The sequence below is a fragment of the Periophthalmus magnuspinnatus genome, chromosome 6, assembly GCF_009829125.3.
Source record: "Periophthalmus magnuspinnatus isolate fPerMag1 chromosome 6, fPerMag1.2.pri, whole genome shotgun sequence".
In the NCBI taxonomy this organism is placed as follows: Eukaryota; Metazoa; Chordata; class Actinopteri; order Gobiiformes; family Gobiidae; genus Periophthalmus; species Periophthalmus magnuspinnatus.
Genome location: NC_047131.1, coordinates 30,444,771 through 30,465,354, shown reverse-complemented (window position 1 = coordinate 30,465,354; position 20,584 = coordinate 30,444,771). Strand labels below are relative to the sequence as shown.

Below are 20,584 nucleotides of genomic sequence, written 5' to 3'. Positions count from 1 at the left end.
GAAAAAATAGTGTCCTTTTTCCTTCTGTCACACACACTTCCTACTTAATTCAAAGTTTGTGCTAAAATATACAATATCTGGATGTTTACGCACAGAAAATTAATATCACACGTCATTTGTTTTTAATAAGAAAACCAAACAGTGAAGCGAAAATCAAGACAGATCCATATGAGCCAATAGATATGACACTTTTGTAATATGTCCCAGCCGCACTTCCTTTTAATTCAAACCTGACTTGTGCACAGACCAAAGCAGCTCTCCATCCTCTCACTGCCCACTCCTTCCCCTCACAGCTGTCACACACACACACACACACACACACACACACACACCCCCACACACACACACTCGCTCATCCACAGCTATTTAAAGTTGTTTTTCCTGTGTAATTCTTGTGTCTATGGCGGGGAAGGCCTGCAGGGGGCACATCCTTTTTGGCGACACTTTATCCGTTAATGCGCTTCCCTTCTTCCCATATGTACGCATAAACATTAGCTTCCCCGCTATCGCTGTCTCAAAGTTTTCAGTCAACAAACCCGTTCAAAGCCTTAGAAAACTGCGTTCAGGGAGTTTCAACGTGCGCTAAATGAAACGTAGTGGTTCATGGAGAGTTATTTTAACGTTTTTCAGACAAAGTTTTAATTTGTTTTCATACTTTTATAGTTTAACTGCTCACTAGCGCCTCACAGTGGTCACGTGATGTTGCTGTGACGCGTCTGTTGATCGTCAGCTGATTTAAACAGGTTTTGACGCCGTTTTTCTACCGGTGGCGGCAGGAAAACGGCGTCCATCTGCAGTCCGACTTCTTCGAGACTGTTTTTCAGGTGTGTGAGAGTAAAAAAGCCCCCTCGTCCCGATTTATGGGGCTGAGGAAGAGCGTGAGTGAGGAGTCGAAGCTGTCAGGTGTGAAAACAAACTAAATCTTGACCTGGAAAAAGACTAAAATAAAAGAAAAATGTAATATTTACTTGTAGAATATTTCAAATTTAATGCTACTTACTTTTGTTAAGTAAAAAATCTGGAAAAATCTGGTTCAGTGGCACTAAATCCACATCACAAGTACAGAAATTGTCCTTAGATTTTAATTTATCAACAAGTACTTTTCAAATCACAGCGATAATTTTACCATATTCAGCTGTAGTACTCGAGTCACGTCCGATATATTTATAAAGCACATTTAAAAACTCCCACAGCTGCTCAAAGTGCTGTACAAAGACGATATAAAGTGCACTCTTATAAAACAAAACATGCAAAAACACAATAAAACAATACAATACAAATGTCCCGCTCGGCTCGTGTTCAAAGCCGCTGCAGATAAATGAGTTTTCAATAAAGATTTGAAAATATTTAAAGATTGGGCTGTTCAAAGAAGAAAAACTGCCAACCCGTGATTTTAGACCTTGGAACGTCTAAAATCATCTGGTCGTCTGATGTTAAAGTTCTACTGGGGACATGGGCAGATGGAAACTCAGAGCCAACCATAGACTGTTTATATAAATGGACATAGCTAACGTGCTAGCCCCCGCGTTCCAAACAGGAAGTGAGCATGGGTACACTTCCCGCTCCATCGACTCCAGCTCCAGTTCACTTTAGATTAGAAAACTGTGTGTCCTCTCTCTGTACCTGCTGCTGTCAGACGTCATTTTGGTCTTAAATGTTCATATTAACCCTCTACATGATCCCGGGGTTCACTTTTTTAGTTATTAAGTTATTTTGAGTTTATTTTGGGTTTTATTTTTTATTATTTTGAGTTGTTTTTTTGTTATTTTGAACTTTTGTTTTAATTTTTTTCTTTTATTTATTTTTTATTTTTTTTCTTTTATTTAGTTTATTAAGATTTTTTTTTTTTTTTTAACTGTGGCTCCTCTCTCTGTACCTGCTGCTGTCAGACTCATCATTTTGGTCTTAAATATTCGTATTAACCCTCTACATGATCCTGGGGTTCACTTTTTTAGTTAAGTTATTTTTAGTTTATTTTGGGTTTTATTTTTATTTTTTATTATTTTGAGGGGTTTTTTGTTTGTCTTTTTGTTATTTTGAACTTTTGTTTAAATTTTTTTTTTATTTATTTATTTTTGTTATTTTGATTTTTTTATATATATATTATTTTATTTAGTTTATTAAGATTTTTTTTTTTTTTTTAACCGTGTCCTCTCTCTGTCTCTGCTGCTGTCAGACATCATTTTTGGTCTTAAATGTTCGTATTAACCCTCTACATGATCCTGGGGTTTTTATTTCACGTTTGTGTCTGTAAATCAAGATTTGAACATTAATAACAGACAAATCAGGCGCCTTCTTTCCTCGATGTTGCTCCCGTTAGCGTTAGCAACAGGTTTGATTGACAGCGTTGCTAAGCATCCGCTCCCTGCTAAACCAGCGGTGCAGACGAGAAGGGGGCGTTTACCTTCATCAGCCTCGCTCCTGATTGGCTCTTTGGTTGCTATGATACTCGCAGTCGGAATTCCAAACATGAAACTCGGCTCCAAATTAGCCGCTATAACTGTTAGCCTCGATGAGCTTCATTTGACTGGAGCTGAACGCCGTGGGTGACGTCACACTCACTTTTTTTTTTTTTTTTTTTTTTTTTTTATAATATATTTATAAAGATTTTCATGTTATACAAAAAAAACATGACAAACGTTGTACATAAACATAACAGAACCAGACCCCAAAAATCATAACTAATTTGAATGAAACTGAATAGTAAGTTAAAAAAGAGAAGAAAAAAAACCCAAAACAAAACATAAATAAGCAATAAAAAGAAACTAAATCGGTTTATAATAATTACACACATTCAGTACAGCCCCAGATGTAAAATAGAAGAACTAAAGTGTCGTAAAAGCTTCCATCAAATTATTATATCAAATTTTTCTTTTGCATCAATCAACAGAATCTTAAAATTAAACCGTAATTCAACATTCAAAAGTGAGAGCATCAGGGGCGTCAAACTCAATTTCACCGCATCAGCAAAATGGTTCGTCTCAAATTTGCAAAGATATAAAAAATTATGTCTGTGTAAATGCGTAACTCCTGATAAACTGACATTTTAAGACAGTCATACGTTTAAATTTATCTTGTCACGGGCCACATAAAATGACATGGCGGGCCGCATTTGTCCCCCGGGCCTTGAGTTTGACATATGTGGTGTAGGTGGTTCATTTAGGGAATATCGACTGCAAAAAGGAGACGATTCCTCCAAAGCTTTTTAAGTAAAACTCCTTTTATTCTGCAGTGAACACGTGGACGAGAAAGTACAGTTTTTCATCTGATGTTTATGTTCTGAGCAGCTTTTTTAAATGATCCGTGTTTTCTGTTCCTCTTCCAGGCAGCAGGCCTTGTTTCACGTCCTCGCAGCCTACTCGGTCTACAACACGGTACGTTTGTGTGAGTGTGCGTGCGTTTTTAAAGTGTGTCTGTTACATAACACGGTGTTGGGTGGTTAAATACCGAAGAATAGACCAAGCGAGCGCTCAAAAAAAAACCCCATCTGTGTAGGAGATAATTAATTCATGAGAAAACGCTCGACTTAAAACGTATAATGACTCCTGACGCTCCCAGGTTCAGAGGAGTTAACTGCACTTTTCAAAGACGCGTTTAACCCCGTGTGGCGTTTGTTTCGTTGTCACGCCAAAAGAGCCCAGACCGCCAGAACACCTTCGACGCTTTTGCAAACTTGTGGTTAAATAAGATGCAAACTGTCTTTTGACCTCTGGTAAAGACTTTCATGATTCACGCTCGCACCTCCGCCTGTTTTTAGTGTTTTTAAATGGACTTAAGTGCTTCTTTTTTTAGTTTTTTTGCTTGGATTTTTCTTTATTCGAACAGGGCGCCCATGAAAAGAAGAGTCTGGGTCCTCTCATTGGGCTCTCCGTGTATAAATAAAGATAAATAAAAGACAAACAAATGAATTAATGATTTACATACAGTGGTTTCTCGTTTATCGCGAGGGTCACGTTCTAAAAAATAACCCGGAATAGTCGAAATCCGCGAAGTATCAGCTTTGTTTTTACATTATTCTCTATGTTCTTTGCTGTAAAACCCCTCACCACACACTTTATACACTTTTCTCACACAGGCGTTAACATTTTCTCACATTTCTCTCTCGTTTAAACTCTCTCAAAGTTCAAACCTTCGTCGGCGTCTTTGTCGGTGCAGAACGTTTCATCGACATTGCGGGTTTTGTCGGGGAGAAAACAAATTGCAAACGTACAGCACTTCAGAGTCACACTTCAGACGCAGAACACAATGCAGGTTCATATGCTGTAAAAAAAAAAAAAAAGCATGTAAAATTGCAGCGAAACCGCGAAAGGTGAACCGCAATACAGCATTTTTTTGTGTTTTGTTTGGATTTTTCTGTATTTTTTTAACAAGGCGCCCGTGAAAATGAGAGTCTGGATCCTCTCATTGTGCTCTCCTGGTATAAATAAAGATAAAAAAAGCTTCACAAACAAATAAATATATGACTTTTACGTATATTTTTGGAAGTAATAGTTATTCTCGAGCCATTATAAAGAAAAAAAGGTGTAAAATGTACCAACTAACTAACCAACTACGCTACTTTTTTAGCACCGTAGTTATTCAGGAACTAAAATAAGTTGCAAGGATGTTTTAACTGTGAGTAAACTGTGAATGGATTTTAAGTTTTGGCATCAGGGCTGAACGAGTACGTAATAGTAATAGGAAGTAATAGTTATTTTTGAGCCATTATAAAGACAAAATATAAAATGTACCATCTAAAAAATGCAAAAAACTGTAACTTTTTAGTAGTTATTCAGGAAGTAAAATGAGCTGATGTCGAAACACACGCAAGGATGTGCTCACGTTGACTGAAAGTTTACGTTTTTGCATCAGAGTTGAACAAATTTACACCTGGAATAGTCTGGGAATAGCATTTTTGCATATGTGAATCCAAGACGCAGCCCAAACAAAACTAAACTAAAAGTAAACGGACCATTCCTTCCCTTTCCAAATGTTTAAACTGCTTCTATAGGGAACAATTTGCACTTTGCTTCACTACGTTTCCCTCGTTCTAAGTCGCAGCTCCAGTATCATGTGCAGGGAACGCTGACTCTGCTGTCCAAATACAAACGTGTTGGTTTTATGGGCTTTATGGTCGGACAGTTCCTGTGCGGAGGTGCCGGAGCCAGAGGAAAAGGGGCATGTGCCATTCCCGTTTTTTCCCTTTTCCTCTCGTATCCCGCGTCACTCAGCAGAAAGTGGGTCAGTGGAGGAGAGTGCCAGCGCTTAGAGTAGAGAGTAGGGGGTAGGGGGGCCGGAGTGGAACACGCAGTCGTCTATAGGAGGCGGCGTGAACGTCTAGACTGCGTAGGTCGACCTCGATACAACCCGTTTAAATGTACGATTCCCTTTAATGGAAAATGTCCCATGTTGCTCTGCTCCGACTTGGCTCTAATATAAACAAATAACGACGAGATGTGGTGTCCAAACGTTCTCTTTCAGTATTTTGTTTTCTTAATTTTTACTACTTTATACATTTTATATACAAACAGAAGACATTTAACATATGAAGAAAGATGTGTGGAGTTATGTTATGTTTATATTTTGCCGTATTTTCTGGAGTATAAGTAAAAAAATGCATAATAATGAAGAAAATAACTTGTATTCAGATGCGACTTATATGTGAAATATGTTTTTTTTCTTCATTATTATGCATTTTTTGACTTATACTCCAGAAAATACAGTAAAATATATATATAAGTCAAAAAATGCATAATAATGAAGAAAATAACTTGTACTCAGATGCGACTTATATGTGAAATATGTTTTTTTCTTCATTATTATGCATTTTATTTCTTATACTCCAGTGCGACTTGTATGTGTAATATAAATCGGACCAGCCAAAATTTGCATAATAATGAAGAAAAAAACAAACATATTCCACATATAAGTCGCACCTGAGTATAAGTCACACCCCCAGACAAACCACGAAAAAAGTGCAACTTATATTCCAGGAAATACTGTACATAGATTTGATGTTTTCTGTAAGTATTCGTATAAAATGTAGAAAATAGTACAAAATAAAGGAATAAAAAAAACTAAAAATTGAATGAGATGGTGCGTCCAAACTTTTGACCGTTAGTGTAAATAAAAAATGCTTCTATGTGTAAAAAGTAGTGTTTGGTTGGACAAACTCTTTACAATATGTGACAAAATAATGTTTTTTTTTTCTTCTGTCACACACACTTCCTATTTAATTCAAAGTTTGTGCTAAAATATACAATATCTGGATGTTTATGCACAGAAAATGAATATCGACGTCATTTGTTTTTAATAAGAAAACCAAACAGTGAAGCGAAAAACAAGACACTGGAGTATAAGTCGCAGCAGCATAAAAAATACATAATAATGAAGGAAAAAAAAAAAAAAAACATATTTCACATATAAGTCGCATCTGAGTATAAGTCGCACCCCGGACAAACTATGAAAAAAGTGCCACTTATACTATGAAAAATACGATGCATAGATTTGATGTTTCCTGTAAGTATTCGTATAAAATGTAGAAAATTGTAAATAAAGGATAAAAAATAAAGGAAAAAAAGATGGTCGTACGATGGAAAACGTCCCATGTTGCTCTGCTCTAAATTACTCTCACTACTTACTTTAAAAAAAAAAAAAAATCCTTTATGTTCAAATCCTCAAAGTAGCCACGCTTCACTTTGTCAAAAAATATTTAGTAGTTACTTATCCTTTTTTTCTTTTTGCTACGTAATTCCATATATTTTACTTGTATATTTTACTGTATTTTCTGGAGAATAAGTCGCAGCAGCCAAAAAATGCATAATAATGAAGAAAAAGAAAAAAAAAATCAAATAAGTCACATCTGAGTATAAGTCGCACCCCCGGATAATTATGAAAAAACATGCGACTTATATTCCAGAAAATACTGTACATAGATTTGATGTTTTCTGTAAGTATTCATATAAAATGGTAAAAAAAAATAAAAGAAAAAAAGCTGGTGGTACGATTCCCTTGAATGGAAAACGTCCCATGCTGCTTTGCTCTCGCTTGGCTCTAATATAGACAAATAGCTAATATGTGTCTGCTTTTGTAAATAGTTTTCTTGCAAAGAGTGACTTGTTTGGACTAAACCGTTGGATCATAGTTGTAATGGAGGAGGTTACGGTAAATATTTGAACAACCCCGGCTAAAACTGTTTACGATGAGTGTTGAGGGACGCTTCTTTTACCCACTTTTACCTCCTCACCACAGACTTTCAGGTTGTTCCTCTGCTCAGCTCACACGCATGTTACACTAAATTATAAATAATTTCTCCTATGGCCGCTGCGCACAATCGGTTCTGACCATTTTCTCGTTCTGTCTTCTTCTTCTTCTTTCTTCCCCAAGGAGGTGAGCTACTGCCAAGGCATGAGTCAGATTGCGGCCATCTTGCTCATGTACCTGAACGAGGAGGATGCTTTCTGGGCTTTGTCTCAGCTCCTCACGAACAGTAAACACGCCATGCACGGTGAGTAGGGTGAGAACTAAAATAGATATACAGCCACACATCAATATTTAAACTGGTTGTGTAAAAAAAAGACAGTTTATAGAATGGTCTTGGTCAGAACTTGCATGGTAATATTAAAGACGGGCATTTATTTTGTGTTAAAAAGGACGTTCTGTTGTGTACTGCGATAAAACGTTATATAAATATCTATTTTTCTTTTATAAATAAGCATTTTATGGAGCTAAATTACTCTCTGATCGTGGGAAAAATGGACCAGTGTGGGCAGAGTTGTGTTTTAGTTTGAGTTTTTCCTCGAGTGATGCAGAAAAGAAGGAGCTGAAGATTTTTTTATTGCCATTGTCAGTGAACACGGCTCACAAACTAGGAACTTTCTTTGGTGATAAAGTGCAACATAAAAAACACTGAATAAATACAAATTAGGGCATGTATAAAGTTAAAAAAGATGTGCTTATGTCATGTTGAATATTGAAATGACTTCATGCCACAGACAAACAGGGATAAAACCAACTTTTAAATAGATAATATCATTCAATAGGCCTGAGCTGCAATAAATAAACAAATAAATAAATAAATACAAAAATAAATAAATACAATAAATAAATAAATATAAAAATAAATAAATACACAAAAAATACAAAATAAATACAATAAATAAATTATTATAAAAATAAATAAGTACAAAAAAATAAATACAAAAATAAATAAATACAAAAATAAATAAATATGAATAAATACATGCAAAAATAAATACAAAAATAAATAAATTAATAAATACAAAAATAAATAAATATCAAAAATAAATAAATACAAAAATCAATCAATAAATAAATACAAAAATAAATAGGAGAATGAACCAATATTTAGTCAAAGAACTTTGTTATTCAACCCCCTACAGCTCAGATCTTATCATATTCCAACAAAATACTCAATATTTATCATGTGTACATCATCTTTTTGAGACTTAAAATCTATTGTTTACAGCGTCATGTACTGAACCATAAGTTGATAATAGTAATTATTTACCATGGGATCGTAATCAGTATCAACCTTATTGCTTAGTGTCATGTTAATACTGAAATATCTTGATTCAAATATGAGTTTATTGTCACTAATGAGTAAATGGTGCGAGTAATTCAACTGGTGTGATACGCAAAGTCAGAATATTGGGTAGAACTTCTTTTAAAGGCTATGAAATGTTCCAAACAAGAGTATAAAGTGATATACTGGTTTATTTTAATGATTATTTAGCAGTAGCCCAGTTGGTTGAGTGTTTGTCCGCTGATCTGAAGGTTGGCGGTTCGAATCCCGCTCTGGACATGAACATCATTGGTTGAAATCGGTGAAATTAAAGCGCTTTCAGTGTCTTAAACGTGGAAAAGCGCTGAATAAACCATTTATAACCATTTACTATTTAGGTTTTAACTTTTACACGCACATTTTAGCAGTTTTCAGATGGATAGTTATAATATCATCTGAATATCGTCATGGGGATAGTAAAAAAAATGAAAATAAAATACATAAAGTCTTTTTTTTGTCAGTATTGCCCACCACCTACATACGATACATTATGCCTTTATATATAGTTTATTTTTTCATTTTTAATACTGCATTTTGTCACATTTTAGGTCATAGTTTAAAACCTGCGTAGCAAATATTCCGCTGACTTTTGAAACTTTTTTTTTTTTTCTGGGGAAATACCATCTCTAACTCTCAAATGTTATGGCTCCATTTAGGATTCTTCATTCCGGGATTTCCAAAGCTTCAGCGTTTCCAAGCCCAACATGAACTCATCCTCTCCAAAATGCTGCCTAAGCTAAAGAAACACCTGGTGAGTTACGACGCTACTGCGAAAATAAAAAAGGTTTGCAGCTGAAATAAATTAAAGGGCTTTTTTCTGATCTATTTTAAGATGTTTCCTCGTCAAAAACAGACCTGGAGTTGTGTTTTGTTTCATTCTCACACGTTTTAACGCACAAAAACTGCATATTTAGGCTTCTCTCAAACTGAAAACACTGTGTTCCACCTTGTGATGTCATCATGCGGCGATACAGGAAGTGCTCCGCTGTGTTTTTAAACTTCGGACACATTCATTTCTAGAATTATTTGGATCATTTCAGCCCTGGAGTTGCCAATTTCTGCTGAACTAAAGGTAAAAGAAGTAGTAGAATAATGCAGGGCTACTGAAACATGTGTGAATGAAACAAAAACGCTACTCCGGGTGCGTTTTTGATGACGTAACCGCTTAAATCGCACAAGAATCCGGTCTGTAATTATCTGATTAATGCTCAAAGCTACACATGGCTAGTTCGCTATCTCCAAGAAGCAAAAGAGAGCAGAGATTACGAGGAGCGACTTCCCTCAGAGACCGATTTCTCATTTACTTCTGGCCCGCAGGATAAAGAGCAGATGACAACTGGGATTTACACCACCAAATGGTTTCTGCAGTGCTTCATTGACAGAGTGAGTATTTCGATTGCACCCAGCTGTTTACAGGGCTCCACATCTGCATTGCTCATTTATAACACAACCCCCCTGATGCTGGAATCTGAAATGCATCTGTTTTGTGTTTGATCGTCTTGCATAACAGAGCCCTTTTACCCTCACTCTGCGACTCTGGGACATCTACATATTGGAGGGAGATAAGTTGCTAACCGCCATGGCTTATACTGCACTGAAGTTGCACAAAAGTGAGTAGATTGACAGTTTTTTGGGGTCAATATTTATCGCGTGTGCATTTTTTGTCGTGTTTTTGGTTATTTTTCAGTAAGATCTGAGCTGTAAAAGGTTGAATTTATAACTTTTATGACTCGTTACAGATGCAAACTAATGACTAAAGCGTTTCACCCTGCTGTTTAGTTATTACAGCTTGTAGTTTTTTAACAATATTGTAGATTTAAACTAGTTTTTGTGGTTTAAATCTGCTCGTTTTTTGCGTCAGTGGCGTAAATTAGCAATGCGACGTTCATGAGCGAATCGGCTCTTTTGAACGATTCTTTAACGTGAACGGCTGGATCCGGATCTCAATTTTTCCTTCTATTAACGCTGAACTGACACAAGAATCATCACGGAAGCAAAGCAGGCGATGCAAATGAGAGATTTCTGCACAAAAAAACAGATTTGGCATCATATTAACAGTTACTTTTAAGATTATTAGTATTGTTTTATTTCGATTATGCGTAATTTAAAAGGTTAAACACAGTCCCACGCTCAGTTTGAACCAGTTTAAACACATCTAAGCCTCGGTTGTTTCTCTCTGTGATTAGTTTGTTGTTAAAATGGGTTCTTAAATTGGATTCTGCCATATAAACAAACAGTAAAAAAGCCAGTCTTCTGAAGGCTCTTTGAAATGGTTGCATTTTTATATAGCGCTTTTCCACCTTCAAGTCTCTCAAAACACTTTACAATGAATGGATTTTAAAGATTCGGATCCCATAAAAGACCCGAAAGTCGCTAAATCACCAGCGTAAATTAGTTTTAATCTCGTTTGTCTATATTTACTTCAGAAATATTGCGTTATTTCCCTGAGTCACTGAAGCTGGTTCATGCCCGGCTGCATCGGAGCGCGCTGTTGCTATAGTCCAGGGTGTAACTGCCTGGATTTACATGGCACGCTTCCTCGCGGTTGGCTGCTTCCTAACGGGCTTACATAATCAAAGTGATCCGTTGCTGTGTAGAAGAATAAAACCTGACTTTCCATTGGGCACTGGCACAACCAAACGCTCATCGCATTGGTTAAAACTCTCCCCATATACTTCTGTCAGGGCTTTTTTACGTTACGTTGACTAAGCAAAACGTTGCCCATTGAAGCGTAATACAGATCCTCAAACAGTGACCCACATTGATTTTACAGATTCACATCCCCTGAGGTTAAATGACCTTTGACCTTATAGATTAACCCATCATTGCCTCTCCCTGTTTGCTTATCAGAGCGTCTCCAGAAGCTTCCGTTGGAGGATCTGAGGGAATTCCTTCAAGAGCAGCTGTCGGTTTCTTTCTTTTTACCCGACGATGTGGTGGTTGAACAGTTACAGGCGGCGATGTCTGAGCTGCGGAGTAAAAAGTTGGATCAGCCTCCTCCAGGTGCAGTTTTCTACTTGTACCTAAACGACTGTGTGTGCATTTACACTGTGGGGTATACAGTCCTAAAACATTTTCTTAAGACGCATTTCCACTTCACAAATTATTTTTAAATTGAGTTTTGAGTGTTTTGTTCTACACTCCAGACTGCGCTGCATCTGTAGGCGTCATTGGCTCTGTCCTCAGCCAATCAGAAAGATTTTTACAGCCAAGAAAACACAAATTGTCCCAGTCGCTTTATCGACATGCACAGTTTTTATTTGGACAATTAAGCTATGAAGATAAAAGTGTTGAAGGATGTATAAAAAACTAAACTATGCCATTTTACACTATTTTCTGATCTGTTCTAATGTTGTTTCCTCATCACAAACAGACCTGGAGTTGTGTTTTGTTTCATTCACACACGTTTAACACAAAAACCCTGCAGATTTAGGCTTTTTCGCAAACTGAAAACACTCTGTTCCACCTTTTATGATGTCATGTGGTGAAACAGGAAGTGCTCCACTGTGTTTTCTGGACGATTTCAGCCCTGGAATTACTCATTTCTACTTAATAAAAGGTCAAAGGTAGCTGTTAACTTGTCACGAAGCTAGTTTTCAACGTAGTTTTCATCACGAGGTGGAACAGAGCATTCTGAGCTTTGAGTAATCCTGCGTTATTAGTCTGTCTACATCTCCAAACATGTGTGAAATGAAACAAAACACAAGTCCAGGTCTGTTTTTGACGCAGTAACAACATTATAACCTGTCTTATACCTCCCAACAATCCATTTTGTGCACTATAAACATTTTCTCAATCTTAAGACTGAAAATTCCTTTGTATATTTTGGCTGATACATTCCTACTCTGCATTTCCTTATTTAGCCAAGTCAGACGAGCTGCCAAGAAAACCACTGGGTCAAGAGAGACCAGTTCCCGACCATCCCGACTCGCCTCTCGAGGTCAAAATCAGTTTGCAAGAGCAGAGCCACTCCAGCACGATCCCCCAGCAAATGAACATCACTTTACACCCGACGTCTTCTCCTGTGGAACCCGACGACAGCAGAAGCTTCACTCCTTTCTCGCCTTCTCCAGACTCTGTCGTAGAGCACAGCGAAATCTCTGAGCACTCTTCGTCTGTAAAGCCCTGCAGAGCTCCGCCGTTACCGCCAAAACAAGAAAAACCTTCAGCCAATGCCGTAAAAATGGTTAGAAGCTCAGATCCAGAGGAGAGCAACCAACCTGGACATAAGGAACTTCAGGAAGAGTCTGTGGAGTGGCCTCCTCCTTACGAGCCCCCCGCTTTGGACGCTGTCCCCATCCAACCTGACATCATGGACCTACCCGAACTACCACCTCCACCTTTTTGTTACACAGAGGACACCGCACCTCCAAAGCCAGAGTTTAGTTCTTCACCGCGGTCTCAAGCGAAGCCTAAAATCGGCCCCAAACCGATCACATCCCTCGACATCCTACAGAAAAAACCTTCTCCAACCCGTGTCTTCACAACTTCCTCGGCATCATCTTCCCCGCGAGTTCCACCGAAGCCGACCAAATTCCCCGTTTCCCTCTACGTTCCGGTTCACACGGGAGACAGGCGGCCTTCCAATACCTCCCAGTATGACAATCTTTCCGAAGGCGACGACGACGAACGCTACATCGACAGGCTTTTGGCAACTACTCCAGAGGAATCACCCAAGACTCTTAATACCTTCAACAAAGACTATAACCCCATCAACTGTCCTGTTTCTCCACCTCCGATGTTCATCCCACCGTCTCCAAGCCCGCCATCGTTTCGTTCAGTGTCCCAAGAGCCGCTCTGCGAGGTGGACGAGCGTTGGGCGGGAGATCCGACGCTCGTGACCCCTCCTCGTTCAACCTTCGCTGACAGAGTGACGCCTTTTCAGAGCGGCGGACACAGCTGTTCGGACATTCACAGAGCGAGTTCGCCAAACTACTCCAAAGCTTTCTCCAGGGGTCCCAGGGGACATTCTGCCTTCCCCGCGCCGCTCCTCTACACCGGGTCCCCTCCAAGAGCGACAAGCCCGGCCTCCGTTGGGGTCCCGCTGGTCAGATCCAACCCAGACTTTTGCCGGATGCCTCCAGGTGGTCCGCAACTACCCAAATCAGTGACTTTTGGATAATGCATGTTCGGTAAAGATGGACTGAAGTATTTTTGCTGCCGTTTGAAAGGTTTGGCCAGTATTTTTCCAAACAAAAAACAACTTGTGTGTGCATGTGTATGAGAAACCTTTAACTAATGTGTAAATAGCAATGCCTGCCTCATATTTCAAGGGCTTAGAAACAGCAAATCGTTTACACATTTACACAGAAATTGGCTAAAAAATGTGCTCTTCCCAACACGTTTTAACGGATTCTACGGCTGATCAATGCACATTCTTCCTCTTTGCACTGAAATCCTTTTTAACGAGATAAAAGATTTTGTCGTTGGTGTTGTTTTGGCTGTAGTTAAAACCGTTTCTGACGTGATTAAGGCGTGTGCGCGGCCACTTTTGATGTCAGGTTTAGTTAAAATAGCTTCAGTTATCGAGTCATAACCATAGTACCGTCTGAATCAGTCGTGTTAAACTAAAAGTAGCAACATAAGGGCTTTTGAGAAGGTTTGTTGACTTCCTTTAAGCACCAAAACCTACACGTTCTATTGGTGCTTTAAACTGTGAGCGTCCTCCTGGTCTATGTCTGTTTGTGTTACTACCTGATCACACCAAAAATAGGGTTTATTTAAAAGATTAAAACAAGAGGACGAGGTGCAATATGTTAAAGCTGAAGAGAAAATTCAATTGGAAGTTACTGACATGAATGTAATTTAACTCTTGAGTTCTGTTACAAGAATAGTTTGAATTATATCTTGAGTAATACCGCCCTCTTGTGGTCAAAATTCATTCTAACTCTTCTAAAACCAAAGCATGTCTATAAACACAAGCCATATTTAACTTGTTTTAGAGGACCTTACATGGAAAACAGGGCATTGGTGTAGTTTCTTGTGTATATACGGTATTTATTTCAGTTAATTATTTGTCTATAAATGCATCTACGTGCATCCGCCCTTGGTCCTAACCTTTTCATTTGGACACAATGAACGTTGACACATTTAATACACGACTGAACGACTCATTTTTGAATTACAGATGCATTTTTATTGCGTCCGAGGTTCATTGGTTCAATTTATACATTCGATTCTGAATATTCTGTTGTGAATTTGTGATCTGATATATATATATTTGCAACAACCACCTCCTGTATGTGAGGTTTATAAAGAGTTCAAACTTCAAACTCTGCTGTTTTTATTCTTTCATTGCACCACCCCATTTCTTTCCATGGCATATTTGGATTAATTAAGGCATTTATCTTGCATATTTAACCTATACAAACAGTATAGAGAAGCTAGTTCCATTAAGAACATTGTTAATAATAAATAATATCAAAGCCACAACCACAGCCCGAAATCCTGAATAATAAGAAACTATGTTAGTATTATTGCTTTAGGATATGACACACACGTAAGAATAAAGCTTTTCAATATTTATGCTGCATTACAATAACATATTCTGAGGTCAAAGGTCATTTTGAGAAATCAGATGTAAACTCATAAGTGCAAAGCCACAAACAAAACCTTTAGATTTAGTTCAGTTCGTAAACCAACCACTGTCCATTTCCCGTGTTGCCACAGTGCAATAAGACAGAGAACTACTTTTTTTTTCGGATCATATTTGAATTTGACCCATGAGGTTTGTAAGAGAAGAAACACTGCCTTTCAGTTTGGAGTCGTCCTCTTCTCCTAGTGAGATTCCCGCGAGACGTGTTGAGCCGTTTGCCCCCAAAACACACGGCAAACTCAGGAAAACCTCCGAAGCGATGCCGCCCCATCCCTGTAATTCAGAAAACACAGAGCACACAGGTAAAACATGTTAGATTCCACTATTTCAGAGCGATAAGGGAGGGTTTTGGGGGGATTTACCTGGGCTAGTGTGGACACGGAGTGAGCCTTCATCTGATCAGTCAAAATGCTGTTTGTGATGTCAGCGATGGACAGCCCCACAGACCATGAGCGTTGACCTTTATTTATCATTTCAAAGCCTCTATAATGTCAATATTAAGCAAACGCACTGGTTACACTCATATATGTGGTTTGTAATAATACTGTAATACTGTATGTCAGGGGCGGCGGAAGATAGTTTTGTTTGGAGGAGCTATAACTTAACATTTTTAACATGTTTTGAACAAGTTTAAATGAGGGAATGAGTTTTAATGACAGTGAATGGAAGCTAATATGGATTATGTTTAAATTATAGTCTCATTTTGAAGACTGTGTGGTTGCCATTTGTCCCATTTTCATTGGACATTCAAACTAAAAATGTTCAAAGATTGTGGCCCCCTCAAGCCCCCCTTTCCCCCCCTTTCTGGCGCCGCCCCTGCTGTATGTTAATTTGTTTTATTTATCAACTCCTTTACCTGTCTAACAAAGGCTTGGTCGCACTAGAAGCAGGTGCAATTTCTGGCCTCGTGCTGGAGTTCAGGCTGGTGTTACTCAAAACAGGAACTGCAGAGTAAAGTGATGAGTTTATTACTTTAAACAAATGAGCATGAGCAGTTATAACAAATAAATATAACTGATCCATGAACCTTTGTTGTCTGAGAGCTCTCCGATGACCCATGCTTGTTTGTGAGTGTTGAGGTTTATATCTAAAACCCGGCTGAGTCTCTCTGAGTCCAAGTTGCACCCGGCGCCGATCACTCTTGTTGGTGGAAAGCCACTTTGTCTCCAAGCAACATGAGTCATTACATCCACTGAAGAACAAGAAGTTAGGAGTGTCAGCAGGAATTAAACCATAATGTGCTCACCAAAAACACTGGGTTTGTGCACACCAAAAATCCAATATTATGCTATTTTTTTAATCTATTTTATACTGTTTCCTCATCAAAAACAGACCTGGAGTTATGTTTTGTTTCATTCACACATGTTTAAGACAAAAACCCTGTATATTTAAGCTGAGTTCTTCTCTCAAACATAAAACACTCACTTCCTGTATTACCACATGACATCACAAGGTGGAACAGAAAGTGCTCCACTGTGTTTTTAAACTCCACACACCTTCCTTTCTAGAATCATTTGGATAATTTCAGACCTGGAATTGTCAATCTCTACTGAACTAAAGGTAAAAAGTAGCTATTAACTTAAACTATCGCTCCATGACATCACAAAGTGGAACAGAGGATTTTGAGCCTTGGAGATGTGGACAGACTAATAATAAAGAGTAACTCAAACATGTGTGAATAAAATAATGATGAGGTAACAACATTACAACATAGTTCAAAACTCACGAGAGTCTACCCTGTGTAATATGGGACAGTTATCGTTAATTGCATTATTCATTCACTCCACACTCGATGGTGGCTGCCCTGGGACAGACTGACAGAAGCGAGGCTGCCACTCCGCGCCATCAGCCCCTCTGAGCACCACCAACACCAACTCACACAGTAGGCATGGGACGATACCGAAATTTCGTGTCACGGTTATGTTCAAAATAATTGCGATTAACGATTATATCAGGATAATTATTAAAGTTACTGACAGTTTAAAAAATGTTATAGGTTTGAATAATTCTAATTTAATATGATCAATTAGTTTCATATAATTTTGTACTTTGTTGTAATAGAAAGCAACAGTCTTCTGAAATAGATCTAGATATCATCAGGGAGAAGTAGTTTTGTTCCGCACATTCTGGAGAGGATCTTTACTGGCGATTATATAAAATGTCCCATGAACGATTATTATTGAACCTATTTATCATGATATACGATATTATTGTCCCATCCCTACTCACAGACCACATTCATACTAGTCAATAAAGTAAAGTGTCTTGCTTAAGGACACAACAACAGTTTTTGCCGCTAGCGCCCCCCTGTGGCACCAGATGAATGAAACGTCATGTAAACAGTTATATCTGATGTGAGTAATCAAGACTCAGTTCATTCATTGTACTTTGTCTTTTCAAATCAGTGTTTTTTTTTAGAGTGATGGCTGTATTTGATTGTTTCTGATGATCTAATTACAGCGTTATCTGATTACTGTAGTTGTGTGATTGTTCCCGTATGAATGCACCCACTGACCTGGCTGAGAGGCAACGACAACAACAGCACTGGGGCTCAGACGTGCCAGGTTTGGTATGATTCCTCTGTACATATCCACATTTGTCTGTACCACCTTCACGTACGACTGTTCGCTGCTCCAGGCATTCGCAGTCACCACCACCACTCTGGAGCCGGCAGAAGATGACAAGTCTGAGAAGAGACGAATGAGCAAACTGCAGAACAGAGACGTCACAGAGGCTGGACAATGTTACGTAAACAGAGTCTTTTGTGGAAGGAGACAATACATTCCACAGAGCCTGACGATGGCTTCTCTGCTAACACACGTTATGACTCAATCTGCATCACGTCGTTACACAGTTTTACATACCTCTGGACACCTCCACCTTCGGGACGTTGAAGATTTCAAGATCTGTAGTGCCCCCCTTTGTTGAACTTTCCGTAACATCGATGAAGACCAGTTTACTTACTTTACACTGCAAACAGGATTTCAAATGAGAACGCGTAACCGTGTCAAATGTTTGTGTTTTCAAGCCACTCAATAAAAAAGCTCTTTACCTTTGCTACAATACTCAGCACCGACGCCATCCCCAAATCTCCACCTCCAATAACTGAAACTTTAATATTCTGTTGGTCCTGATGTCTGACACTACCTGAAAATCACGTGGTTCATGAAAATGGCTCGTGCACTGACAAAACACAAAATTATAACATTTTAAATTAATACCGTCATTGACTTGGAAATTTGAGACCATGGCCAAAAGTTCATATGGATCTTTGTTCTGAGTCGTGCTTCTCGTGGACAGTGGAGGATCCTCTTCAAACTTTGCAATCATTTCATTTAAGAGACCGACTACTGATGATTTGGGCTGTTGAAAAATGTAATTCAGTTGAACGAAACGCTGATATAATTGTGTTTCTACTGCAGTGGTGGAACGTAACAAAGTAAAAGTAGTAAAGTACAGATACTTAAAATGTATACTTAAGTAGATTTTAAAGTAGACACTTGATTTTTGAACGAGACTGAAAAGTAAAAGTATTTTTTTATTATTGTTTGAGACCTGCTGAAAAGGCTGAGGGTTTATTTTTAATACTGTTTTTTAGCTGTTTTTATTTGTATATTTTTGTTGCTAAAACTACCAGACTGATTTAGTTGTTTCTAGTGAACAAAACTCAGCACAAATCTTTATGAAAATGTATACATTTAAACCATTATAATACCTCAAAATCTGTGCAAAATACTTTAACTTTTTACTTTTTAAGGACATTTTTAAACAGGTACTCTAATACTTTTACTTCAGTAGATTTTTTCATGTGATACTTTTACTTTTTTTTTGTTCCAGAATTTGTACTTTTACTTAAGTAACAAAATTGAGTACTTCTTCCACCACTGTTCTATTGTAAGGAGAAAAACATACATAATCCCAGTTGTGCAGTCCAGGCAGATGAATACGTCCTTTGGCATCCACATGTTTTCCTTCTCGGATAACCATATTAGAAGTAGGTCTCAAGAAGCAGATGGGAGGAGTGAAAGGGAATGAATCTATTAGCCACAGCTGAATTGGGAAGTTGTAGCTTCGCCCTTTAAAAGAAGTTATCACCATCAGTTTTACAATATCCTTACAATTCAGCAGCAAATATTTTTCTGCTTCACTCTACCTTCATATTTCACAGGTATATTCCCAATCAGCTTCAGGAGATCTCTTTGGCTGCTGTCACTAAAGGCTAAAAACAGTTTTAGAAATATTAATATCAATAGTAATATACTAGGGTGACCAGAAGTCCCGGAACAGTCCCACTTTGGAGCCCTGTGCCCCATGTCCCTGTAGATTTATCCAAAATTGTCGATTTGTCCCAGTTTTATACTAGAAATATCCATGGTGTCCCTGTTTTTGATCAGTTTGATCCCCACGAACAGTAAAGAGAGGCATGAATTGTCATTTATTTAGCCAAAATACAGAAAAACAGCTCGGAAATTAAAGAACACAAAGAAAATGTACCCAGTTGCACTCACTGAAGTCTATCAGATTTTGTACTGACTCACAAATAAGACATGAATAAATCATGAATGTACCAAGTGCAGTTTTACTTAATTATGCTCTTTTCACAATTTTATTATTACCAACCACTGCAAACCAGGATGTCCCAGTTTTTGATATTATATATATAAATCTGGTCACCCTATAATATACAGAACTGATATCAACAAATACTTACTGTATGTGCCAGTGAAGGGCTTCAGTTCTGGGTAGATACGATGGATTTTCTGCAATTCTTCAATGGCAACTTCGTTGAATTTGTACTAATGTCACAGAAATTATTTACATAAAAATACAATCATATTTTTAAAGAAAATTCAGAAGCATAACACAACTGGTTTGTTTAATTTTGCAGGAAGAATATGGCTGTTTTTCAGATTAAATTAAATAATTCCCATCACACACAGAGGATATAATGGCTGTCAGAAGCAATAGAACAGGTTCTGCCAGTTGTCTCATATAGTTTAAGATTCTGGATTAGTTTCTTCCACCAGTTTTTAAATTAAATTAGCTGTATGTTTGTAACTGACCTTTGACAAAATTCGTTTAATTTTATCCGAGCTGAGATCCATCTATTTGAGAGCCTGAAAACACGTATGTTGTTAGGAATCTTTGAGTAAACTCCTTTCTTTGGTTTCGCCAAACTAAACAAACTTCCGCAAACGGATTCGGCCACGCCCACTGTGAAATCCCAAAGTACGGCAGGTCTGAGAGGACAAATGTCCCATGAAAAACGAGATATTAAACAATTTAACATTAGATATTAAATAATTACTATCCAATGACAATACTTATTTTATCATAATTCTGTACAGATTTACCAATTCTTAAACAAAAACAAGTGCTATCCAACTGACTGATCTTTTTTCACAATTACACAAATTCATGACTTG

The 20,584-nt window shown here is 37.9% G+C and overlaps 2 protein-coding genes across 2 annotated transcripts in view; one reads left to right on the top strand and one right to left on the bottom strand.

The window, feature by feature from the left end:
- si:dkeyp-19e1.3 (USP6 N-terminal-like protein) overlaps window positions 1-13,881 on the top strand; it is a 36,286-nt gene extending 22,405 nt beyond the window's left edge. Inside the window, exons 8-14 of the mRNA XM_033967442.2 lie at window positions 3,326-3,374; window positions 7,366-7,486; window positions 9,220-9,314; window positions 9,881-9,946; window positions 10,074-10,173; window positions 11,414-11,566; window positions 12,427-13,881. Coding sequence (XP_033823333.1) covers window positions 3,326-3,374; window positions 7,366-7,486; window positions 9,220-9,314; window positions 9,881-9,946; window positions 10,074-10,173; window positions 11,414-11,566; window positions 12,427-13,685 — 1,843 coding nt within the window. The 3' untranslated portion in view covers window positions 13,686-13,881. The remainder of the gene's footprint in view (window positions 1-3,325; window positions 3,375-7,365; window positions 7,487-9,219; window positions 9,315-9,880; window positions 9,947-10,073; window positions 10,174-11,413; window positions 11,567-12,426) is intronic.
- Window positions 13,882-14,685: 804 nt separating this feature from the next.
- On the bottom strand, window positions 14,686-20,376 carry uevld (UEV and lactate/malate dehyrogenase domains). Its single transcript, XM_033967446.2, has 12 exons — window positions 20,222-20,376; window positions 19,870-19,954; window positions 19,312-19,377; window positions 19,071-19,234; window positions 18,380-18,521; window positions 18,211-18,305; window positions 18,023-18,128; window positions 17,674-17,844; window positions 16,186-16,350; window positions 16,015-16,102; window positions 15,521-15,641; window positions 14,686-15,431 (listed from the first exon to the last, which is right to left on the bottom strand). Exons 1-12 carry the CDS (start codon window positions 20,261-20,263, stop codon window positions 15,267-15,269), a joined length of 1,410 nt encoding a protein of 469 aa, XP_033823337.1. The 5' UTR covers window positions 20,264-20,376; the 3' UTR covers window positions 14,686-15,266.
- Window positions 20,377-20,584: the final 208 nt, after the last annotated feature.